Genomic DNA, 25849 nt, shown 5'->3' on the forward strand with positions numbered 1-25849 from the left:
ATCTAGCCATGAGATGCATATCATAGCGAGAGCGCGGAGGGCTTAGCCGACCGGGGAGGAAATGCCAGAGGGAAGAGACACTCGAAGTCGAAAGGGCTTCCCCCAATTTGGAGGTGGGGACCATGCTGTGCATGAGCGATTGAAGAGCCGGGTGTCCGCTGTGGCCTGTGCCCTCCGCTGAGGATCTGACAGGGACGCTACGGTGCTGGACACCGTGTCTGAGTCACGGGAGACGGCCCAGCTGTGCCCAGCGGGCCAGCGCCAGACCCTGGCGTCCTCCATCTTCTCTCCTGAGCTCCCCCTGCTACAGCTGCCTGAGCCACGGACCGCAGCACCACACACCCCCGCGGGGGGGGACGCCGCGCCCCATCCCCGCCCCGGGCCCCACCCCAGCCCCCCCGCGGGGGCCCTGACCCCACCGCCAGCGGGCACTGGCTGAGCTCCGAGGCGGCGAGCCGGCAGCGGGGACGCCCAGAGGGGGTCCGGGCGACTGGGGGCGGCGGCGGCCGGGCCGGGGCTCCCCCCCCCGCCCGCGCTCGCCGCCGCGGTGGTGCGTCCCGGAGGTTACCGGAAGTGGCCGCGCTCGGCGCTGCCATGTTGAGGAGCCGCCGCTGCCGTTGCCGCCGCCGCCGCCGCCGCTTTGTTGTCGCCTCCTCCGGCTGAGGAGGCTCCCCGAGCGGGGGGAGTGGGGAGGAGGGGGGTCGGCCGCCGCAGCCATGGAGGCCAACTGGACCGCGTTCCTGTTCCAGGTACTGGGGGCCCCCCCGGGGGGGCACGGGGGGGACAGGGGGGCCGGGCCCCGGGCTGGCGGGCGGGCGGGCGCTCCTCCTCCCCTCCCTCCCGGCTCCGCTCTCCGGCCCGGCCTTAATCCCCCTTTGTTTTTCCGCCCGCCCGCCCGCCCGCCCCGGCGGAGCGGGGCTGCTGAGGTGAAAGGAGGCGGCCTCACGGGGTGCGGGGGAGAGAGCAGGCCTCGGGGTGAACCCGGGGGCCCCCCAGCACACACACGCACACACACACACTCACACACACCCTTCCCTCCCGCCCTGAAGGGGAAGGGAGGAGGCCGGTCGCTGTCACCACCCCGCGGCCCAGAGAAAGGAGGGCGCCGGGCCGCTGGATAGCGCGGGCTGCTGGGCCACTGCGTGCCGGCCCGGTCCGGCACGGTGGGGTGAGGAGGTCGCCAGGTCCTGCTCTGAGTCCCCTCCCGCCACTTCATCCATCTTTCGCTTGTTCTCTTTTCACCTCCCTCTTCTTTTTGTGTGTGTGCGTGCCTGTGTTGACTTTCTGACCCCCTCTCGTGTCCCCGCGAATAGCGGGTATCCCTATGTTCCCCGCCACTCCCCCTCACCGCCACCACCCCTCTCGTGTTTACCCAGTTGGGGGGGGGGGGAAGGATGTTGTGAGTGTGTATCCCCTCCCCAAACTTTTTCACTGGATTTACATTTTTTCTTTCCCAAGCCTCAGCCGAGCCTTGGCAGCTGACACCTTCTCCCTCTGTCCAGCTCTCCCGCCGTCCCATTGAGCCCGGGGAATCCCCCAGCCGGGCCGGCCCAGGGCGGGGGGAGCGGTGGGGGCCGGGACTCTTGGAGGCCCGACCTTCTCCCGAAGCGCTTTTCTTTCTCGGCCCACCTCGAACGTTTCCTCCAAGTGGAAAGAGCAAACAAAGTCCGCTTACAAAGCCCCCAGATGAGTCACTCTCTGGGATGTTGGTCTTCGCTTTTTTGCAAGAAACTTGAAAGTGGCTGTAGCCGATCTGTTTTGGCAATTCTCTTGCCCGCCCACTTTAGATGGGGGACCCCTCTTTGGCAGATCTAGGCTGGAACTTATTTTTTTCCTACTCCTTTCTATTTGCAAACGAAGCATTTAGTGGGCAGTAGCGATGAGCTCACGAGGAAACTTCGGAACTGGAGGAGGTTAGGAAGCTCGTCACTTTTAAGTGCGTTCTTCCCGCCTCTCTGAGTTATTTTCCTTTGAATACTTGGTGAAATCCCAAACGCGTAGCTGGGGCGCTTGATACCTTTTGGAACTAACAGGAACGGATGCAGAATTTTCAAAAAATTATTCTCCCAGCCACTGGATTCATCCTAGTGGAGTTAATGTAGGGATTTGGATAACTCAGAAATTACCTATTGTGTAGACTGGCCTTTTGTTTTAAGACCGATTTTTTCACATGTGGGCAATTTGATCTTTAAGTAGTTACGAAAATATATTTGGGCTTCTTAAAATTGAAAATACCCAACATTATGGAATTCATGAACTTCCCCCTTTTCTCATTCTGGTCAGTGTTGTTTTATTGTGCTTTGATGAGCTTGCTAATAATGTGATAAACCAACTTGAAAATGCATTGGAAAAGAAATGATATATAACTAGCATGCATCCAGGTTGGTGTAAAGGTGGCACATACTTTTCCCCAGAAAAAAGCTCAAATAGTCATTTTAAAATATGGGATTGATGGGCCACTGAAGTGTTTTTCTTATGTGATTAAAAACCATATTAAGCATGGTGTCTATACAGATTGAAAAAGAAAAAAAAAAGAGTTCTTCATGTAAAGGAAAAACCCATAACGCATCTTTGGAAAGCTGGTTGAAAAATCTTTTGAAATACTTTTTAAAAATTATTTTTTCCCCTGGATAAAACAAATGCCAAGCGTTTATTGATCAACTTTTTAATTGGATTTTATATTATTTAATTTTTTTCAGCTATTAAAATCTTTTTTTCCACCTGATGGAGAAGTGTGAAAACAAATATTTGATCCTGGGCTTGGCAATGTGTGCAGTGAAATTTGTTGGAAAACTTAAAATTTAGAGCCGAGAGCAGTTGAATGGGTAAAGAGAATATTTCAGTCTTTTCTATGGAAAGGTATGAATAGACTTAATCAGTTCTGGTTTTAAGTAATTTTCACTGGGGATATGGAGTTAAGTTATCTTGTTTGTTTCCTGGAGCATCCTGTTGAATTTATATTTTAAAAGAATTTAATGCCTGCTTGCTTTCCAGATAACTTGGTGGAAAGTGAAAGCTATAGCTATTAAAATGTTTGATGGATGATTCTTCTAACAGGACATTCAAGATATGACTCACCGATGTTAATTTGTTCAGTACAAAATCTTTTACCCTCTGGCACTGGAGATTTCATGGTGCCATATCCTACTACCCTGGGTGATGAAATAACATTTCTGTTTTGTTTCTTGCCAGCCCCAGGAAAAGGAAAGCTTGGGCAAGGTTAAAAAGCCTTGCAGTTGAAAGAGATGGGATATAAAATTAAAACTTTGGTTTGATAATGCTAGTCAAATAAAAGCCTACCCAGAAGTTATATTTTTAAAATAAATCACTTCACTGAAGGCTGGCTGTGGTTGTTATTTTACTCTGTCTCTCCCCCAGAGAACAAGTTGGGAAAACCCAGTTCCCCCTTAGAAGGCTTCATGTAGAAGTGTGGGGATCCTAGGAATCCTCAGAGAGTGATTCCTGTAGTGGTTCTACAGCATTTCACCCAAGAAGCAGGGACCTGGTGTGACCCTCGTGTGAGAGTGAGCTTCAGCAATGCTGTAAAAATACTTTATGTTGCCACAGACATCTGAATTGGTAAAATGGCAGTAAGTGCTTTTAGTACTCCATTGTACTAATGGTTGTTTAGAGTTGAAAAATGCCTCTAAATGCTATAAATCTGAACTTTGTCCAGAAGATCTGCATTCCCTATTATCTGATCTGTTAGCCTTTGAAATTGTATATCTTCAGCTATCTTCAGCTATTAACTATTTGTATACTGTATGGAAACTTGAGTATCCTACAGCCAGGTTGGAAAAGGGATTACGACTGGAGTCCAAATTCTGTAAGTTCCTACTGATGTCACCTGGGTTGATAGACCCTTGTATTTACAGGAGCTTCACAAATTAGATTAAAAGCGGACTGTAATTTGCTAGGAGCAGTAAGTCCAGAAAGAGACTCATAAGTAACCACATAATTTCTGAGAATGCTTCCAGGACTCAAAGGGTGATTACATCAAAATTATTAAATTGAAACTGAGCACTCTGGATACTACACCTCCTAATCATTTGAGGGAGACGAGTTCCAGGCTTAACTGTTATGCTGCCACCAAGTAAACATAGAGCAATGTGTGGTAGATGTTCTTACCCATCAGAGGAGGAGCTGTGAGTGAGTGTGTGCGTTTCTCCTTGTTTTTTCGTCCTTAATCAAGTTAGCTGTGGGACTTGTGGTTATAGAGTAAGAAGGGTAAATAACTGTCTAAAGTGTCTAAGATGATGGGATGGGCCCCTAGTAGGACATTGTATGCTTAAAATATTTGAAACTCCTCTTGAGTGCATGCATCCTATTAGGATTACAAAACTCAAAGCATAGGGGCTTGGGCTCACTGTCAAGAGTTTCAAAAATAATGTTGGTAAAGAACAACATATTAGGAAGAACTATTTCAGGAATTTTTTCCATCATTTCCTAAATGTTTATCAGTATGGAGAATTTTGAAAGTATCAGAACCAAGAGAGGAACTACTCATAAATGCCAAGAACCTGACCCATGGTGAAATTTTGGTTTCAGTGCAGCCAAAAGAATTTACAGTGTGCAGCCTCCAGTATTGGGAGTGGAGAAGCACATCATAACAGCAAATGTCTAATACTTTATTGAAACCTACAACTGCTGGAAGAAGATAAATATGAAAGGAATATAAGTGTTTATAGTTTGTTTTTCTCATTAGTCTGTCTTTGAGAGTTTGGGATTTGAACAGCTAGTGTTGCTGAAAGATGCAGACTTCACTATACAATTAAATAATCCGAGAAACAACTGACAGGTGTTTTGCTATGGGCTACCTTCACAGATGCCTTCCAGGTTGCTTAAGGGCAGATTTTGTTTCAACTAAACCTTTTAGTAGTCAAGTGAAAACTTAAAGTTAACAACTAGCAAATGTGTTTAGAGAACTAGATTTCTTTCATCACTTAGCAACAGCCCCTTCCTCAATCTGAGTTTTCTGATAGACATGATGCTTTTCTTCTGGGTGATAGACAAATAGATGATTATGTTATTGTGTGTACGTGAGTGTGTATGTGTGTGTTGCTGCAGTAAGGTACTGTTAAATAAATCTGGAGTTTTTGTTTTTTTTTTTTTAATATGTTATTTAAACTTAGTTTCAGCACTGACAGACTAATGCAAACTGATTTCATCAGCTGGTCTGTCCCTTATGAACCAGGATAGTGTGTAGTTTAGTCAGCTGTTTAAAAGCAAGATCACTGTCAGCAACTTAGTTGCAAAAGTTTTGTGTCTGCACAGTGATTTTTCAATGCTTTGTATTGTGAGCTCTTAGAGTAACTAGGTGGTTGCTGGATTACCACTGCAGAGTAGCTGATAGGTTCTTTGACTGTTTCTTCTAGTCTCTATTGCCTGGAGCATGTTGAATTTCGAAGGCCTTTGTGAGAGGCTGAGTTTCTGAAGTGTAAATGTTTGGTTTTAGGCCCATGAAGCTTCCCATCACCAACAGCAGGCAGCACAGAACAGTTTGCTGCCCCTCCTGAGCTCTGCTGTGGAGCCCCCTGATCAGAAACCCTTGCTTCCAATACCAATAACTCAGAAACCTCAGGGTGCACCAGAAACATTAAAGGATGCCATTGGGATTAAAAAAGAAAAACCCAAAACTTCATTTGTGTGCACTTACTGCAGTAAAGCTTTCAGGGACAGCTATCACCTGAGGCGCCACGAATCCTGCCACACAGGGATCAAGTTGGTGTCCCGGCCAAAGAAAACCCCCACCACGGTGGTTCCCCTTATTTCTACCATCGCTGGGGACAGCAGCCGAACTTCGTTGGTCTCGACCATTGCAGGCATCTTGTCAACAGTCACTACATCTTCCTCGGGCACCAACCCCAGTAGCAGTGCCAGCACCACAGCTATGCCAGTGACCCAATCTGTCAAGAAACCCAGTAAGCCTGTCAAGAAGAACCATGCTTGTGAGATGTGTGGGAAGGCCTTCCGAGATGTGTACCATCTCAATCGGCACAAGCTCTCCCATTCAGATGAGAAGCCCTTCGAGTGTCCTATTTGTAATCAGCGCTTCAAGAGGAAGGACCGGATGACTTACCATGTGAGGTCTCATGAAGGAGGCATCACCAAACCCTATACTTGCAGTGTTTGTGGGAAAGGCTTCTCAAGGTACTGCATTTTGCTTTGCTTTGCTTTGTTTCATTATGGTATCAGTGTACTTCAGTTTTGTCTCCATGTGATCTAGAATTTTTATGTGAGAACAGATGTGGACAGACCTGTGTTATTAGAGGAGATTGGTGATAGATAAAGAAGTATTAACACCTTCAGGTCTAACCCCAGTTTGGTGTGATTGACAAGTGGTGACATAGTGATTAACCTGTTTTTTTCACTTAACAAGTGCCTCGGTGGACTCAGGCTTTCATTTGGAACATGAATACTTACCACTGCAAAACCACCAGTTTTCAGTTCAGTTGGGGCACTAGACATGAGGGTCACTGTGCAAATTAAAGTAACATTTCTTGGAAGTTGGTATGACCTTGGATGTTCTTAATTAAACTTTTAGACTGTTTTTTCATTTTTCTGAAAGCACCAACATTTCACTAATTTTCATTTTTTAAAGTTTTTAGAGTTAGTATAGTGGTAGCTGTTTCTGGCAGGTGTTAAGAGTAAAACTTCAGGTATTTTGTGATTGTAAAGAATCAAGACAATATGATCTGATGTTGACTAGGAGAGAAAATTAACAAGTAGAGGCCTGAGACTTTGTTTATGGTAAGAGAGGGAAGGAGACTTGCACTGGGGGAGGGAGGTTGGTAATTCTGCTAGCTTTCTGTAAAATGCACCCCCTCCCAATCTGCCAAGCATGTAAGCATCACATAAATAGCATTTCTCTGTGTGTTCGATTATATCTTCTGTTGAAACTCTCTTTTTCACAGGCCTGACCACTTAAGCTGTCACGTAAAACATGTCCATTCAACAGAAAGACCCTTCAAATGCCAAGTAAGAGTTAAAATGACTTATCCTTAGTGTAGCACTTATCCAGAAGGTCTGAAGCAGTTGAATCTCACCAGTCTTGAATAGTCTTAAAATCACTGACCTCAGTAAATGTGGCCCATTTGACTTCTAGTTTTATAAAATATAACTGACAGCCTCTGTTTCTGTAAAGCAAGATCATTTAAAAATTTAAGTGTGTTGTTTTTGTTAAGCTATATTTCCCTTTCTTTGGGCAATAGTATTTTTTGTTAGGAAAAAAACGTTACGGTCTTGCAAAGGTGGTTGTGTATTTGAAATGAATAAAGGAATAAAGGGCTTTAATTTCTGGGTTGACTATTGAAGATGTTTTAACTGTAATAGGAGAAAATAATGAATTTTTCTCCCAAATGTTATCACTTACCGGATTTTTGTCTGTTATTACCAAATTGGAGCACTTTCTAGTTGTTTAAAAATCCATTCCAGTTAATGATTTTATTTGACATCAGTTATAATAATGAAAAGATTAAGAATTTTGCTAAATCAAATGACCGTTTTAGGCATTGGTAATTCTAGTTTGTTGCTGGAAGTCTTTTAGTGCACCTTTCAGTTAAGTTTGTTAATGACTGATTTTATTAAGTAAATGATTTGAATTCTAAGAAAGATCTAATTGGAGGAAGGAAGCTAGTGTCATTGAGTGAGTGCCTGCTATGTATACCAGGCTCTTCTTAATCCACTAGTAATTTTGTGAGAGATGTTATTATCCCCATTTTACAGATGAAGAAACCTTCAGATAGGTTAACCAACTTGTTCAACATTATGCTGTTTAGTAAATTGTGGAGCTCAACTTAAACCCAGGTTTAACTTACCCTAAAGCTTACATTTTTTGTGCTACTCTGTGTTGATGTATTTTCTTCCTTTAAAATGGAAGAGTCTAAAATTTATCAAGTGTTTTATTATGATTATGATTCTAGGTAACATATGCAATTAAAATTAAACTAGTTGTCAGCTTGCATATGTGGATAGGGTAATGCATAGAATATAACGTACTTTAAAATGAGTAGAACAGGATAGTCTATATTTAAAAAAAGTTTTCCTCCCTCATGCAGACATGCACTGCTGCCTTTGCCACCAAAGACAGACTGCGGACACACATGGTGCGCCACGAAGGCAAGGTATCATGTAACATCTGTGGGAAGCTCCTGAGTGCAGCATACATCACCAGCCACTTAAAGACTCATGGGCAGAGCCAAAGTATCAACTGTAATACATGTAAACAAGGCATCAGTAAAAGTAGGTGGTGCTTCAGATTTTATTTCTTTTATATTTCAGATTGGTGAAATATGCATGTTTTCATAATGTATCAAAGGTATTAATATGTTTATATGTTTCCTCCTATTGCCAACATGTGCAAACAGGCAACAATGGACAGAATATATTTGTGTCAGAACTATGCTTTACTTTCATGTATGCAAACAGAATTGATAAGCTGCTAATAACCTTTAAGGTGAAAGCAGTGTTAATAAGCGTGCTTTTCAAACCCAAATCTGTAGAGAAATGAGATATCATATCCACTTGCAGGTTTAAATGTTTTGCTTGCCTTAAATTCAGAGTTGAAGATAGAATACTTGCATTTACCCAGGATTTTTCTTTTAAGATTGCCCTAACCACTAGAAGAAGGCATTTTCCTAATCCTTTATTCTATTATATATGTATTTTATGCAGTAGAAACATCAAATTCTCAAAAAAATAGGTGGCCACAGGAGAATGGGGAAGAAAACTTAATGTGTGTTATATCTATCCATTTTTGCTTCTTTGTAAGTATGTTGGGTTTGTTATCTAGTGTGTTGTACTTTATAAGCATTCACTTCTTTTTTTTTTTTTTGAGATGGAATCTTCGCACTGTTGCCCAGGCTGGAGTGCAATGGCACGATCCCGACTCACTGCAACCTCTGCCTTCCAGGTTCAAGCGAGTCTCCTGCCTCAGCCTCCCAAGCAACTGGGATTACAGGCGCACACCGCCACGCCCAGCTACTTTTTTTGTATTTTCATAGAGACATCATTTCACCGTGCTGCTCAGGCTAGTCTCGAACTCCTGAGCTCAGACAATCCACCTGCCTTGGCCTCCCAAAGTGCTAGGATTACAGACGTGAGCCACTGCACCCGACCTATAAACATGCACTTTTAGTGTACATTGTTGTGGTCAAGTAAAAAATATTTTGTTGAATGTTGATTAGTCCTATATTAATATTATCAAACTTCCATTTTTAAAGACACTTGGTTTGTTTTTTTTTTGACACTTGGTTTTTTTTTATAGCAAAGATTCCTTTTCTCTTTTATATTGTTTTTCGCTAATTCTCTAGACTTTTTAGTGCTTGTTTGTTTCGACCAATGTAGACACAGCAGTAGAAAAGATGCACTTACTAAGAGCTATCAGGTTAAATGGTTAAGATCACAGAAGCATGAGAAGTCAATTTTGAAAAAAAAAAAACGGCAACAGTTTTACAGGTAAATACAGTGTTTTTGGTTTGTCTTTGTAATAGCATGCATGAGTGAAGAGACCAGTAACCAAAAGCAGCAGCAGCAACAACAACAACAACAACAACAACAACAACAACATGTGACAAGCTGGCCAGGAAAGCAGGTAGAAACACTGAGACTGTGGGAAGAAGCTGTTAAAGCAAGGAAGAAAGGTAAGGCACAGCTTCCAGTGTTGAAAATATGGCTAGAGAAGTGTTTTCATTTAGTATGCCAAGTGATCAAAGGTAGAGAAGCCACAGTTTTAGGAAATGTAGCTTAATGGAAACATGGAAATAGTGCATGCTGGGAAATATCTGGTAAAGTATAGTTATTGGCAGATAAGTTATTACTAGGAATTAAAAGTTCTCAGTACTTCTATCATGTTCTTTCTTTTGATTTACTTTTTGTTACAAACTTGGAGCCAAAATTGGTCCTTTGCTATGCCCAGAGTTGCATTTTTATTTTCAAGTTGCTGTCAATCTCCATGCATTGTGGGTTTTTTTTTAACCTTTCTAAAATATTCCCACTTTTAGAGGTGGATATCCTTGTGTGTACATAAGTTCATTTTCTTACAACTGTGCTGTTTTTGCTCTTTAGTGTTCTTTTTCATTGTATTATTTATTACATGTTTCAGATTCTATAGTGTTGATGTCTTTTCTCTTGGTCACACCCTTAAATCTCCTTCAGTCCATCACTATGGCTGGCCTTAACATACCTAGTCTTCTGCTGCTGAGGACTTTACTGTAATTGCTTAAAAAAATTTAAATGATTTGCTTTTCTCTCGTGTATATCATCTAACAAATCAGTTGGAATATCAGTTTTCAATGTACTTTTCAACTTACCTAGTACAGCTTTGGCTTCTGGACTATTGTGCAGCCATTTCAAATGAATCATTTTGTCAATGTACCATGAGCCAAAGGGCAGATTTGTAAATTCCTTCTTCCTCCTCCACCTCTGCAGTGTCTTACTATGTTAAATGTTAAGGAATCCTCTATCTGTGGGCTCCTCTGTATGTAATTCCTTTTCTGTGTAGTTTCTTCCATCTTTTGCTTCTTTGCTTCGTGTAGCGTGGCCCTCAGAGTGATCCCTTCTGTTTTTTTTTTTTTTTTAGACAGTCTCTCGCTCTGTTGCCCAGGTTTGAGTGCAGTGGCGTGATCTCGGCTCACTGCAGCCTCCACCTCCTTTGTGCCTCAGCCTCCCGAGTAGCCAGGACGACAGGTGTGTGCCACCACACCTGGCTAATTTTTGTATTTTCACTAGAGACAGGGTTTTGCCATGTTGGCCAGGCTGCTCTTGAACTCCTGATCTCAAGTGATCCACCCATCTCAGACTCCCAAAGTTCTGGGATTACAGGCATGAGCCACCGCACCTGGCCAGAGTGATCTCTAAACTTCCTATACCTGGATAAAAATAAAAGGAATAGCATTCTTCTTTTTTTTTTTTGAGATGGAGTTTCACTCTTGTTGCCCAGGCTGGAGTGCAATGGCGTGATCTTGGCTCACTGCAACTTCTACCTCCTGGGTTCAAGCGATTCTCCTGCCTCAGCCTCCCGAGTAGCTGGGATTACAGGCATATGCCACCATGCCCAGCTAATTTTGTATTTTTAGTAGAGACAGGGTTTCTCCATGTTGGTCAGTCTGGTCTCAAATTCCCGACCACAGGTGATCCGCCCGCCTCGCCCTCCCGAAGTGCTGGGATTACAGGCATGAGCCACCAGGCTCAGTCAGCTTTCTTTTTCATACATTTACTGGCATTGGAAGAAAAGAGTACAGCAGTCCGTATAGGCTTTCCACCATTCCTCAGGTGCTGCTTGTTCCTAGCTTCCATTTGAAGATTTGTCATTATTTTAATAAAATGTTTTGGCCAGGTGTGATGGCTCACACCTATAATTCCAGCACTTCAGGAAGCCAAGGTGGGAGGATCACTTGAGGCCAGGAGTTTGAGACCAGCCTGGGCAACATGGCAAGACCCCGTCTCTACAAAAACTCAAAAAAAAAAAAAAAATTTAGCCGGACGTGACAGTGCGTGTCTATAGTCCCCGCTACTCAGGAAGCTAAGGTGAGAAGGTCGCTTGAACCCAGGAGTTTGAGGCTGCAGTGAGCTACAATTGCATCACTGCACTCCAGCCTAGACAACAGATTGAGACCCCCATCTCAAAAAAAAAAAAACAACTTTTGTGTTAGAATGGGGAGAGGGGACTGGCAATGGGGAGGAAAAAGTGTAGTGCTATGGTAATTGTATAGTGCGTTGAAAGTATATTATGAAGGGTATTTTACTTAGATAAGGAGTAAAAATGTTTAAGTCATAGTAAAAGGTCACTTAGATTAAAAAGAAAACACGGAGGAGGAGGTAAGGGGGTCAGCAAATAAGAAAGTAAAAATTCTTTGGTGAAAGCAGGCGGAGAATATCCTCAGCAATACTCCCAGCACCTTAAAGTGAATTGGTTTTCTCTCATTCTCTCTCTTGGTGTACTCCTCTATTTGGTATTGTATTTCAGTTTGCTTGCACAATAAGACTTGATTGTTTAGCTCATCTTCTGACTTCCATGAAACAAAATGTTATTGTATTCCCATTCATAGCGTGAATCTCTCTGGAAAAGACCACTGATGTTAGAAACCTCTGTATTCATATTAGTAAATGTCACATTTTAGGGGAGAGGAGACTCCTGACCTGAAAACCTAAACTTGAATTTACAGCATCCCTTTAAATATTAGGCCTAAATAAGCTAACATAAGTTTTCAAACCTGATTGATGATCATATCATCTGGGAAGCTTTTTAAAAATACACATTTCCCAGGTTGCATCTAAATTATCTAAATTTCACTATTGATTCTCCTGGAGTCCTTTTTTATTTTTTGAAGTCCTCTAGATAGTTGATTTTGATAATCACCCAGGTTTGGGAATCCCTGATAGGGAGAATGGTGTATGCCAAAGTTACATTATATTGCTCAAGTAAGGGCTGCTTAACTCAAGGGTCCCCCTGCGGTGATAAGACCTTTGTGGATCACATACAGATCTCTATCGTTAGTTCAAGTATGTTTCTCCATTTTGACAGCCAAGTCACAGCTAGCCTACCCATCATTTTACTGCTGTTTTCTGGTGCTGAATTTTGTTGAGGGGTGGGTTGGGGGTGTTACCTTGAAGGGAAGTATTTTTTAAGAAGTGTGTAGACTTGGCTCACACCTTAATCCCAGCACTTTGGGAGGCTGAGGTGACAAATCGCTTGAGCCTAGGAGGAGACCAGCCTGGGCAACATGGTGAAACCCGATCTCTACAGAAAACACAAAAATTAGCTGGGCATGGTGGTACGCACCTGTAGTCTCAGCTACTTGGTAGACTAAAGTGGGAGGATTACTTGAGCCTTGAAGGTTTGTGGCTGCAGTAAGCCATGATCATGCTACTGCACTCCAGTGTGAGCAACAGAAGGAGACCCTGTCCCAGAAAAAAAAGTGTTCAGGTTTTGTTGGGTCAGAAGGACCAGGGACCACTAACTCACTGCAGGGTCTCCTTGCCTAGCTAGTTCTCTTTAGTATGTTTGGTGGTATGTGTAATATGTAGAGTTAAAGATACTAGGCATAAAATAGGTGATTGTATCAACATCAGAAACAGAAGAAGAAATGGGAGTGAGGAGAACATGAACTTATTGAGGAGTGTTTTTTTTCTTTCCTAATGTAGTTAAGAGACATAACCAGAAAGAATAAGATTATTTAACTGAAACATATTTCTAAAACTGAAACAAACAGATGATACTAAAATAGCTTGTTTATCGTTCCCCAGTTATGCATTTTTAAAACCTTAACAGAATGTGACTTCATGTCTCAGGCTTTAACATACTTATTGAGTATGCACACCTCTCTGTGCTAGTTACAGTGTGCCTTATGAGAAGATTTTTCTGATTATCTGTTATTGTGTAACCATTGGCCCAGCTCTGTGTAAACAAGCTCTTTAGCCTGGCCTGCTGGAGGTTGGCTCTTCCCAGGAAAGTTTTTAGAACTCAGAGGAACTGCATGAAGTAGTAGTGAGAACACTTAGCCCTGCACTGCAGAAGTTAACTGATCCTCTCAGCATCATTGTGAGGTAGGTAAGTAAATCTGAACTTGAAACCTAAAGTGCAAGGCTAAACAAGTTGCTTAAGTCCTTACAGGAGGTATAGCATCAGAAGGTGATTCATACACTGGGATCCCTGGCCCCAGGCTTGTGCTCAGAAAGACCCTCTGTTCTGTTGACCACTTGATAGAAAACTGGAATTTGATTAAATGTTTGACATTTTTAATGAAAAGAAATTGATTCAGAAACTGTTTGTGAATTTTGCTCACTGTTTTGAGAATCTAAAGACCCTTTTGTCTTCTTATTTTAGAAGCTGCTAACCTGTGCCAAACCTCGACGGCTGCTACGACACCTGTGACTCTCACTACTCCATTCAATATAACATCCTCTGTGTCATCTGGAACTATGTCAAACCCAGTCACAGTGGCAGCTGCAATGAGCATGAGAAGTCCAGTAAATGTTTCAAGTGCAGTTAACATAACCAGCCCAATGAACATAGGGCATCCTGTAACTATAACCAGTCCATTATCCATGACCTCTCCTTTAACACTCACTACCCCAGTCAACCTCCCCACCCCCGTCACTGCCCCAGTGAATATAGCACACCCTGTCACCATCACATCTCCAATGAATCTGCCCACGCCTATGACATTAGCTGCCCCTCTCAATATAGCAATGAGACCTGTAGAGAGCATGCCTTTCTTGCCCCAAGCTTTGCCTACATCACCGCCTTGGTAAACAGTATTATAAAATCAAAATATGGGTTAAAGTAAATATTTACCAGCAACTTAACTTTTAGTTGATTAAAGCAAAAAGTAAACCATGAAATTGGGAGATTTTGTTATATTAGTTAATAAGAGTGTGGTAGCATTTTCCTCCAATTTGGCTGGGATTATTCAAAGTAGGGTGTGTATGTAACTTATCACTGGACCACTTTAGTTTAATCAGAAATTCCTTTTAGCTGACAACATTGCTTAAACAGGATAGTAGTTGGCAAGATGAAATGCCAGAATTAAAACCAATCATAAATAAGTAGAACCCACTTCAAAATAAAAAAAAAAAAACAGCATTATTATTTCTAATCCCAAGGAATCACTTTATTGTAAACACTAGCAGAACTCTTCTCCCTATACAAGGTGGATGGCTGATTTTAACCTGAAATTCTAAATCCACAGATTGAGAGCTAGTGTAGAATTGTCTGTGTTTATTGTTTTTATGAGTAAATACATGCATTGTCATAATAAAATGCATTTCAGAGAATATGCATTTTACCTTTGGGAATATGTTAATTTCAGGCAGCATTCCCTATGGGAAAGGTGATACCAGCTCTGATATGCAAAGCATATGATAATTTATCATTCTAACTTCAACATATAATAGGGATTGTGACCTGATATTTGGAGATGTAAATATTGCTCAGCATATTAATCCCGATGGAAAATAGCATTGTAGTTGACTTTTTAAAAAAAAAATTTAAAAAAATCTACAAATTGTGTTTTGCTAAGAAAAGCCTCAACTGACAGAGGAGAAGTCAAGTGTGTGGACAGGCAGCCTCCTAACAAACAGAGGCCAACGGGACTCCTGTTTAGGAGCCAAGGAGTACTTTGGAACAGTTCAAATATATTGCTTTAAATTGGAAGACGCTGGAGGCACTGGGATGTGATATGCCCCTCTCTCTCCCAATCAGAGCCTGTTGATGTTACAACAGGGACAGATGTGTTAGTTGCTCACTAGAGTTTATGTCTTATATTAAATTGTATACAGTTTTTATTCTAACCACTAACTAGGTAGTATATGCCCCTTCAGAACATGCAGAGTGTATCTTTTTTAAAATTTCTCCTTCCGTTTCTTAAGTATTGCTCAGATTTGTTCAACTTTGTAAATATGGACATCACTTTTTTTTTTTTTCTTTGAGAAAACACTTGTATCAGCTTTGTGGTGGTTTCAGGGAGACAGCTGTCTGCACTCCCTGTAGAAACCCAGCAATGATTGTGCACGTTGAGACATGTGCTTTTTATTTCTTAGCAGGATATTTTCTCTCTGTACATAAAGTAGAAACCAAAAGCTAGGGAAACAGATACTCTTTACACCATCATGCCACACATTGTTTTTAAAGCATTGTGTTAAAAAAAAAAAGTTAAACCAAGACGCTGTGATTTTTTTTTTAAGTTGCAATATGTTTTTGGTTTTTTTCATTTTTTAATCATTGCAGTTAAGAGAAATGGAAATTAGTTGTGTTAATCTTGCAGAATGTTTGCAGGACTGACTATCAAACTGGATGATTTCCGTTTATACCCTACTGTGTCAGTTCAAGCATCAAAATACCTTGCATCTGAGGCAGACTTCCTACATCAGGGACAGGTATCTGTGTGTCATTATACAAAACAGTTCTAGGGGGTTGAACTACATAGTAAAAAAAATAAAATAAATAGTACTTAGTGTAAAATAATTTTATAAATGATCTTTTGTACTTTAGGACATTAAATTGTACAACTTTTGTATATATAAAAGCTTAGGAACTTTCTGTTTAGCAGGAAGGCAACACATTCCTACACTTTTAATGTATATGTTTGTTATAATGTCCATGTAAACATGCCCTATGTTTGTGCCTTTTAATTAGTTTGTCTCAATAAACAAAATGTAGAGAAAAATATGTAGCTATGACTTTGTTACAACTGTTCTTATCCACAGTACAAAAATGGTTTGTTTTTAATATGTAGAGCATTATGTGTGGACTACTGGAAGGACTCGTGTAGGGAAAGCCCAAGAATGACCCTGCTGAGGCCTGAATTGGGAGGCACAGTGGCTACATTTGGAGGAAGTCCACATTTCCTGGCATGCAGACCCAAAATTGGGTTCTGGCTCTGCCTGCTGGGATCTGTTATCTCTGATGGGCTGGCAATCATAATCCACAATTCAGACAGCCCAGGCTTCCTCCACAGTGGTCCAGGGAGCAGTCCTCAGTGGGGGCAGGTGTGGGCCCTACCCCTAAGCTAGAATGTGGTTGTCAGAACCCTGAAAGTATTAGTTCTAAAAAAAAAGAAAGATATATACTAGAAATAATTGTTTTATCAATTCATTGTATAATAAACAGGAGTGAGACTTCATTGTATGACTTCAGTTAAAATGCTATTTTGTATGCATTCTTTATTCACTTAAGAAGCTTGTCTGCAATAATAAAACCACGTCATGTCTTCTTTTGGGAGAGAGAGAGTCGATGGCAGGAGGGGGTTGTGGGTGGGCCACTGAAAAGGGGGACCGAATAGGTTGTGTGGTGAAATTCTCCTGTGTCTTGGAACTGGAATTGAGTTTCGATGTTGATGAACTGATTCAACCAGGTGTTGAAGGCACGACGGCCACTGCTCTACGAAAAGGGAGAGTATGTTTTTCCCTTCTGGTTGTAACCTGGTTAAGAGCTTCCCCTTTATCAGATTGGCAGCTAAACAGTTGTATTAGATAATCCTTAAATTTGACATCCAGCCTGTTATGCTCTAGGTTTCGCTGCTTGGCCTGCATTTGCTTTTTATTGTGTATCCATTCCCCTCCTACGGTGTGCTCCTAAATGAAGGTTTCTATGTAAGCAGATGATGATTTTACCTGTCAATACCAGCACTGTATTACTAACATGCAAAATACTGCAGATTTATTTTGAAAATTAAAGTTAACCGGTCACAAATGTTATGATGGATTGCTTAATACCTCAGAAGCTTCATCAGTTTGCTCTGATAGTAGAAAAATTTTTCAAGTACTATCTTTTCAGGTGTGCACATCTCAGTATTGGGTTGGAGAGAGGAAAGGTCCAGTATCAGGCTGATTGAAGGGTGGAAGGGCACCAGACTGCCCTTGGTAGGTGCACCCTCCCAAGCAACTTGGGTAAGGCACAGGAAGCCAGGACTGGAGGCAGTGGCCACAGGTTGAGGTCCCTGTCCTACCCAAAAGAGAAGATGGGTTTAAAACATTTCTTCTCATGCTCTAGGACCCAATTTCCTTAGTTGAAAGGGGTGTTAAGCTGAGTCCCTTGCCCATTTGTGTTCAACTAGATTTATTAGATGTCCACTGAGGACCAACAATGTGCCACACACTGTTAGGCACTAAGGGGCCTGAAAAGTTGATTAAGACATGGTTGCTGCCTTCAACGAGGCTGTTAAGGGAGATATGACGAGTGATGGTATCACCAGAGAGCAAATCAGGATGAATGTGACACTTCATTCAATGAAAAAGTTTTGGATACCTACATCTGTTTTATATAGAATTGAGGCTTTCCAAACTTCCTGTGATAATTGCTTTAGTCCTTTAGTGACTCAGTGAACACAGCTGGAGGAAAGTGTTCTTCGTGCTGTTTTTGTCCTGGGAACAAGGGAAGTGTTAGTTCACCGAGTTGCTAGTTAATCATTCCAGTCCTGGCTGTTTAGGTGTCCCCACTCATCTCAAGGGGCCCTGTAGTTTGGTCCTCTCTGAACAGACCTGGGTTTAGGATGTAGAGGGGATAGTGGAGGTTTTCACTTCAGTGTACTCAAGGATCATTGGACAAAAAGTCCAATCTGTTCATGGGACAGTAATCAATTTTTCCTCCCTGCCCTAATAGTCTTGGCCATCAGTCTTGCACTTTTTCCACTTCCTCCTTAAAGAGTCTTGTATCCTGAAAGAAGGCCATTTGTCCCTGGTTTGGGTCTATAAATCTCCCCCACAGCTGGCCTGACATTGGCAGATTACTGGAAAATCTCCCCTTGTAAAAATAGGGGGCTAGGCAGGGTGCGGTGTCTCACTCTGTAATCCCAGCACTTTGGGAGGCCAAGGCAAGCAGATCACAAGGTCAGGAGATGGAGACTCTTCTGGCTAACACGGTGAAATGCTGTCTCTACTAAAAATACAAAAAATTAGCCGGGCATGGTGGTGGGTGCCTGTAGTCCCAGCTACTCGGGAGGCTGAGGCAGGAGAATGGCATGAACCCAGGAGGCGGAGGTTGCAGTGAGGCGAGACTGCGCCACTGCACTCCAGCCTGGGTGACAGAGCAAGACTCTGTCTCAAAAAAAAAAAAAAAAAAAAAAAAAAAGGTGGGGACTGGCCGGTTAGTGTGTAAATGCCAGGGCAGAATACTGACTAAGTTTGTGCATTAGTCCAGATTCCAGCTTCTCTTGGTTGCCCACCTCTGAGCAATCTAAGGCCCATGTAGTTCCCAAAAAAGGAATGAAGGATCACGAGCTTTCCTTTGAATCTTTGCATGAGGTAGCCCTCTCCTTAGACCTACCCATTAGGGGTTGGCTAGTTAGCCTTCCTCTTCGCAAGATAGGCACTTGACCCAGATCTTGGCTCTGGACCATGAAGGTCAAGTACACATCACTTTACAAACCCACCCTGGATCACTTGAGGCAAGGATTTGAAGACCAGCCTGGCCAACATGGCAAAACCCCGTGTCTACTAAAAATACAAAAATTAGCTAGGTGTGGTGGTGCACGCCTGTAGTCCCAGCTACTCAGGAGGCTGAGACATAAGGATTGCTTGAACCTGGGAGGCAGAGGTTGCAGTGAGCTGAGATTGTGCCACTGCACTGCAGCCTAGGCAACAGAGCAAGATGCTGTCTTAAAACAAACAAATGAACAAAAAAACCGCCCTGATAGTTTTTGTTGTTGTTTTTGTTTGTTTGTTTGTTTTTGAGATGGCGTTTTGCTCTGGTTGCCCAGGCTCGAGTGCAATGGTATGATCTCAGCTCACCGGAACCTCCGCCTCCCGGGTTCAAGTGATTCTCCTGTCTCAGGCTCCCAAGTAGTTGGGATTACAGGCATGCACCACCACGCCCAGCTAATGTATTTTTAGTAGAGATGGGGTTTCTCCATATTGGTCAGGTTGGTCTTGAACTCCCGACCTCAGGTGATCCACCTGCCTTGGCCTCCCGAAGTGGTGGGATTACAGGCGTGAGCCACTGTGCCAGCCCTGCCCTGATAGTTTTTACCATGACATGATAAAAGAAGGAAGTTTTATACTTCAGATTCTCTATCACTACTGACTTGCATCATAATTTCAGAAGTCTTCTTCATCTCTAATTATCTTAAATTGACATCCCACCTCCCTCCCAACCCCTAAATATCTCTTTCAAAATTACATAAAATGAGAACTTAAAATCATGACTCCTTTGTAATGTATGTAACTGCTAACCATGTAGGAAGAACTCTGATTAATGGAGTTTCCTCAAAGTGAGGTCCACCTGCATCTGGCTGTGTCAGAAACTAAAGAAGCACATTTGAGGAAAATATTCTGTTCTGTCAATGAGCTATTCCTTTGGCATGACAGCTGAGAGAATGAGGAGATCAAGCGGAATGAAAGGGAGCGATATGCCCTTCCAATGACTGGTCCAGCAGCTCTCTCTTGCTCAGGCAAGGCTGGGACAGATGCACCAATTCTAGAGGCTGCCCATGGAGAAGAGAGCCATCCTCAAAGACTGGGATGAGAAGCCAGGTCTTTGCCAATCTTAGGGACAACTGGGGACTGCCAGAGGCTTATTATCCCTACAGAGTCAGCCAGACAGATCTGTTTTGAAGGAGCTTGGGTCCCCAAGGCCCTTGCCTGTGAACCAAGGAATTCTTATATTTGTTAGTGGCAGGAAAAGAGCTAGAGAGAAATCAGTCTTGCATGTGTATGGAGGAAGAAAAAGGGGAGTCTTGGAGGTTAGGAAGAAGCTAAGCAAGGGAAAAGAGATATTTTGGAGGAAATGTCCTTGTGCTACCTGTGGTATCACTCCTACCCTGACCACCCTCTCCATGCACCTGCCCTGGACTAGACATGATTACTCAGGGAACTTGGAGACAGGCTACTATTCCGAGCCAGCTGTGATGATTTTTGTTTCAGCCAATAGGCAGGAAAGAAGACATGCTTTTCTTCACCAGATAAAGGAGAAAAGGCCAGGTGTGGTGGTTCACACCTGTAATCCCAGCACTTTGGGAGCCCAGTGCAAGCGGATCACGAGGTCAGGAGTTTGAGACCAGCCTGGCCAACATAGTGAAACCCCATCTCTACTAAAAATACAAAAATTAGCCGGGCATGGTGGCGCGTGCCTGTAATCCCAGCTACTCGGGAGACTGAGGCAGGAGAATCACTTGAACCCGGGAGGCAGAGGCTGCAGTGAGCCTAAATCACGCCATTGCATTTCAGCCTGGGCAACAGAGTGAGACTCCATCTCAAAAAAAAAAAAAAAAAAAAAAAAAAGGAGAAAAATCAGAAGCTGAAGAAACAGGCAAGAGTCAAGTAATTAGGAGTGGGGACCTGTGAACCGCTTCTTGCTGGAAGAAGTGGGGTCCCACCCTTTCCTGAAATCCCAGAGCTCTGTCCCAAAAGAGTAGGTCCTGATTCCAGGGTGGCCCTATCAACGTAAGGGAAGTTCTGTCACCTTGTCAACACCAGAGATTCTGTGGCTATCAGGCACCTCTGAGGGAGAATAATGGGGAGGAGGGAGTCTTTGGGAAGAGAGAGAGAGAAAGGAGACAGTCATTGCTTCTGCTGTTTTCTAGGCCTAGAATGCTCTCCCCATAACCAGCCCTCCAACATTCTTTCTCCACGGTGAACCCCTAGACATGCAGAAAGTGTAATTTAAATGTTGCTTCCTCTGAAACCTTTCCCTGCCTGAACTAATGTCAGGAAGTTAGTTTGTTCTTCCTTGGTATAACAGGAATAGGTGGGAGATATCAAAATAAAGGTGGAGGCAGTTTAGCATCCCCAGAAGGGAGGCTAGTTTCCAAATTGGATCGTAGCTTCCAAAAGTTTTGCTACATTCCTAAATCTCTGATTCCAAATTAGTGGGTTCATGGCAGCCTGTGATTGTTGCTGATTTTGCCCTGTATTGATGAATCCCAATGTCCAGGAGACCTGAAACGCAACAAGGAACCGAGTACCAAGAACAGAAACAGGAGTAAGCACCAAGGTAAGTGAGGAGGGACCGCAGGGGATCCAGAGCAGAGGGAGATTTGGCATAAGGAACAACTGGGAGGTGCTGTAATTTAGGGTTATGATCAAGAGCAGAGACTTGGCATCTGAGAGGCCTGGGTACAAATCCAAGCTGTGCCACTTGAAGCTATGTAACCTTCAGCAAGCTATGGAGCCTCTCTGCCCTCTGTTTCCTAAGCTGTAAAACAAGCATGACAATAAATCCAACCTAGTAAAGTTTCACTTTGTTTTGTTTTGAGATGGAGCTTCACTCTTGTTGCCCAGGCTGGAGTGTGATGGTGCAATCTTGGCTCACTGCAACCTCCGCCTCCTGGATTCAAGTGATTCTCCTGCCTCAGCCTCCAGAGTAGCTGGGATTACAGGCACATATCACCACATCTGGCTAATTTTTGTATTTTTGGTAGAGACAGGGTTTCACCATGTTGGTCAGCCTGGTCTTGAACTCCTGACCTCAGATGATCCACCCACCTCGGCCTCCCAAAGTGCTGAGATTACAAACATGAGTCACTGCGCCTGCTCCTAGTAAAGTTTTAATCTGAAGCATGTAAAGTTCTTAGCCCAGGGCCTGGTACAGAGGATGGAGCCTCGAATTCAATGTAGCCCATCTCTAGCTGGTCCTCCTATTTCCAGTTTGGGTCATGGCAGCATCATTTTGCTCAAAGGCACCAATTGCATCCTCTGACAGACCTGCAAAGGAGCTGAATTGCCTTCCTGCATTGCTTTCTCACCTCAGATTTTGGGGGTTGGCATCCAGCATGGGGAACGAGCTTCATCCGAGGAATGAGAAAATGAGACGGATGGCACATCTTCTGAAAAGCAGGTAACTGGAGGCTAGAGAGGTGTGGCAGGCCAGAGGTGTTCAGATTAGACCAGGGAAGAGTCACCAGGCTGGGAGACCCTATATGTGCCTATCTGGGGATGGTGCATCCTGCTTCAGAGAGGTTATTCCACCTCCTTCATTCTCCACATTCACTATATCCAGAGAAGGCACGTGTACAGCTTCCCCTGGCAATCTCACCGTCCTGACAATCAAAGAGTTCGTTCGTCCTTCTCTAGCTGCAAGCTCAGCACAGGCCAGACCTCCTCTTTCCTTCCTAAGAAGAAAAGGAACACCACCACCTAGCCAGGTGGGATGAAGGAGAGAAGCCCAAATCCTTCTAGCCCGCTCAGTCCAGAGTCAGCCCTCGCAGCTCCAACTCCGCTCCCTAAGGCGTCGGGGACTCACTTATCCGAGAGAGGAACCAGCCCCGCAGGGTACAAGGCAAATGTGAGTGTTGCCACGGCTGGATCGATCACCTTGCTGTGGAGCCCAAACTGGCTCCACATTGGCCTGGCACTTGGTGCCCCTCACCATTTGGCCTGATCTACCCTGCCGACCTCCTGGCCTCCTCTCTGCCTCTTTCCTCCAACGGTAGGGCTGGAGGGGACCCGAGACAGACAAACAACTCTTGGGCGTGTGGGCCCTGCCCGATACTAGAGCATTGGCGGGCCGGGATTGGCTGATATCTCCCGTGTTCTGATTGGGCAGGCGGCGGCCTGTATCTCATTCACAGAAAGCATTGCTTCTCTTCTGCTGGAGCTTGGACATCGAATGTTGCTTCACTTTCTGCACTTTGCACAGGTAGCTGTACTCATTCGATGTAAATAGATACAATTCAGCTATATGGTTTCCGCAGATGACGTGCCCCCAAATGCAGTGTTGGGCCCTCAGGGATGGCTGAATCTGTCCGTTTATTGTATCCCATATCCAAATCACAGCTGTACGACTGAATGGGACCAGGCTTATGGGAACTGTGGGGGCTGCATTTTGCATACCCAGGTGAGGCCACGGTTTGTTTTGTTTTGTTGTTTAGACGGAGTCTTGCTCTGTAGCCCAGGCTGGAGTGCAGTGGCGCGATCTCGGCTGACTGCAACCTCCGCTCTCCCGGGTTCAAGCGATTCTCCTGCCTCAGCCTCCCGAGGAGCTGGGACTACAGGCGCCCACCACCACGCCCGGCTAATTTTTGTATTTTTAGTAGGACGTGGTTTCGCCATGTTGTCAGGGATGGTCTCGAACTCTTGACCTCGTGATCTGCCTGCCTCGGCCTCCCAAAGTGCTGGGATTACAGGGGTGAGCCACAACGCCTGGCGAGGCCACGGTTTTATCCGGTGAGACCTTTTGCTGGGTTAGTCTTTCACCCACTTTCACCGGCAGTCCTTTCTACCATTTATACTTGTATTTCATATTTCTTTGTCTTTAGTCATGCTGTTCCACATACTAGGAAAGCTTTTTTCTCATTCACCTACTTTTAAAATGTGGCTAAAGTTCCTGCTCACTAGGACTCTTGGAGAAAAAGCCGATTGCAGGACTTGGACAGGGAAAACACAAAGTGAGCCTGGAATATTCAATATATATTTAGAAACAAAACTTACAAAAAGTTGCAAAAGTGAAAATAGTACAAGAAATACCTATATACCCTTTACCCAAATTCACCTATTACTAACATTTTATCCCTTGCTTAATCACCTTACGGGGCTTTATCCATTTTTTTTTTCTGAACCATTCCAGGGTTTCATACATCAATTAGCTCTTTTTTTTTTTTTTTTTTTTTTTTTTTTTTTTTTTTTTTTTTTTTTTTGAGGCGGAGTCTCGCTCTGTCGCCCAGGCTGGAGTGCAGTGGCGCGATCTCGGCTCACTGCAAGCTCCGCCTCCCGGGCTTACGCCATTCTCCTGCCTCAGCCTCCCGAGTAGCTGGGACCACAGGCGCCCGCCACCTCGCCCGGCTAGTTTTTTTGTAATTTTTTAGTAGAGATGGGGTTTCACCATGTTAGCCAGGATGGTCTCGATCTCCCGACCTCGTGATCCGCCCGTCTCGGCCTCCCAAAGTGCTGGGATTACAGGCTTGAGCCACCGCGCCCGGCATCAATTAGCTCTTACCCCTAAATATTTCTGTGTGTATTTCCTAAAAATAGAGATATGCTGTTACACCACAGCACAGTTAACTTTATACACTTACTTTATATAATATTTTTATTTAATCTACCATCCTTATTCCAATTCTGTTAGTTGATCTAATTATGTCCTTTTACTTTCTTTTTTTTTTTTTTTTTTTTTGAGATGGAGTGTCGCTCTGTCACCCAGGCTGGAATGCAGTGGTGAGATCTCAGCTCACTGCAACCTCCGCCCCCTGGGTTCAAGCTATTCTCTTGCCTCAGCCTCCCGAGTAGCTGGGATTACAGGCATGCACCACCACGCCCAGCTAAGTTTTGTATTTTTAGTAGAGACGGGGTTTCACCATGTGAGCCAGGATGGTCTTGATCTCTTGACCTCGTGATCCGCTCGCCTCGGGCTCCCAAAGTGTTGGGATTACAGGTGTGAGCCACTGAGCCTGGCCCTAATTATGTCTTGTACAGCATTTTCTCCATTCCAGTAAAAGATCTAGTCTAGGGTCAGGTTATTCCATCTCCTTCATTCCCCACATTCACTACATCCAGAGAAGGCATCTGTACAGCTTCCCCTTATAATCTCACCATCCTGACAATCACAGTTCATTCTTCTCTAGCTGCAAGCCTGGCACAGGCCTGACCTCCTCTTTCCTTCCTAAGAAGAAAAGGAGCGCCACCCACCTACCCAGTAGGGTGAGGGAGAAAAGCTCAAATCCTTCTAGACTGCTCACTCTTGAGTTGTCATGTCTCTCTAGCCTCCATAAATCTGGAACATGTACATAGCTGGCATTAAAAACAATACAGACCCTGCCTTATTTTGTTTTTAATGGAACATTCTCCATTTTGTGTTTGTCTGACTTTTCCTCATGATCAAGATGAAGTTTTGGCCAGGCATGGTGGCTCACGCCTATAATCGCAGCACTTTGGGAGGCCAAGGTGGGCCGATCATGAGGTCAAGAGATTGAGACTATCCTGGCCAACATGGTGAAACCTCATCTCTACTAAAACTACAAAAATTAGTTGGGTGTGGTGGCACGTGCCTGTAGTCCCAGCTACTCAGGAAGCTGAGGCAGGGGAATCACTTGAACCCAGGAGGCAGAGGTTGCAGTGAGCTGAGATCGCGTCACTGCACTCCAGCCTGGTGACAGACGAGACTGTCTCAAAAAAAAGAGAGAGAGATGAAGTTCTACATTTTCAGCGGGAATACTGCATAGGCCACGTGTCCTCAGGATATTACATCTGGAGACACACAATGTCCCTCTGTCCTTCATACATGATGTTAACTTTGATCATCTGGTCAAGGTGTTACCCATTTTCTCTACCACATAATTACTGTCCCCTGCCCTTGCAACTAATAAACAGTCTGTGGGGAGACGTTTGAAGACCATCTATATATCCTACTCCTCAACAAAATTTTGTCTTAGATTTAGCATTCATTGATGATCTAATTAAATCTTTACCACGATGGTTGAAA

At 43.8% G+C, this 25849-nt stretch overlaps 2 protein-coding genes across 3 annotated transcripts; one reads left to right on the forward strand and one right to left on the reverse strand.

Moving 5' to 3' along the window:
* Nucleotides 1–63: 63 nt before the first annotated feature.
* On the reverse strand, nucleotides 64–696 carry LOC112609688 (transcription initiation factor TFIID subunit 4-like). The gene has a single exon (XM_025362692.1). The coding sequence runs from the start codon at nucleotides 594–596 to the stop codon at nucleotides 198–200; it is 399 nt and encodes a 132-aa protein (XP_025218477.1). The 5' UTR covers nucleotides 597–696; the 3' UTR covers nucleotides 64–197.
* VEZF1 (vascular endothelial zinc finger 1) lies at nucleotides 520–17196 on the forward strand. Of its 2 annotated transcripts, XM_025362691.1 has the most exons (7): nucleotides 520–749; nucleotides 3379–3590; nucleotides 5456–6150; nucleotides 6915–6978; nucleotides 8058–8241; nucleotides 9492–9641; nucleotides 13826–17196. In XM_025362691.1, the coding sequence occupies exons 2-7, from the start codon at nucleotides 3585–3587 to the stop codon at nucleotides 14251–14253; spliced, it is 1527 nt and encodes a 508-aa protein (XP_025218476.1). In that variant the 5' UTR covers nucleotides 520–749; nucleotides 3379–3584; the 3' UTR covers nucleotides 14254–17196. The 2 variants fall into 2 exon arrangements, with proteins under 2 accessions (XP_025218476.1, XP_025218475.1); XM_025362690.1 differs by lacking the exon at nucleotides 3379–3590.
* The last annotated feature ends 8653 nt before the right edge of the window (nucleotides 17197–25849 follow it).

This window comes from Theropithecus gelada, chromosome 16 (assembly GCF_003255815.1).
Source record: "Theropithecus gelada isolate Dixy chromosome 16, Tgel_1.0, whole genome shotgun sequence".
Classification (NCBI taxonomy): Eukaryota; Metazoa; Chordata; class Mammalia; order Primates; family Cercopithecidae; genus Theropithecus; species Theropithecus gelada.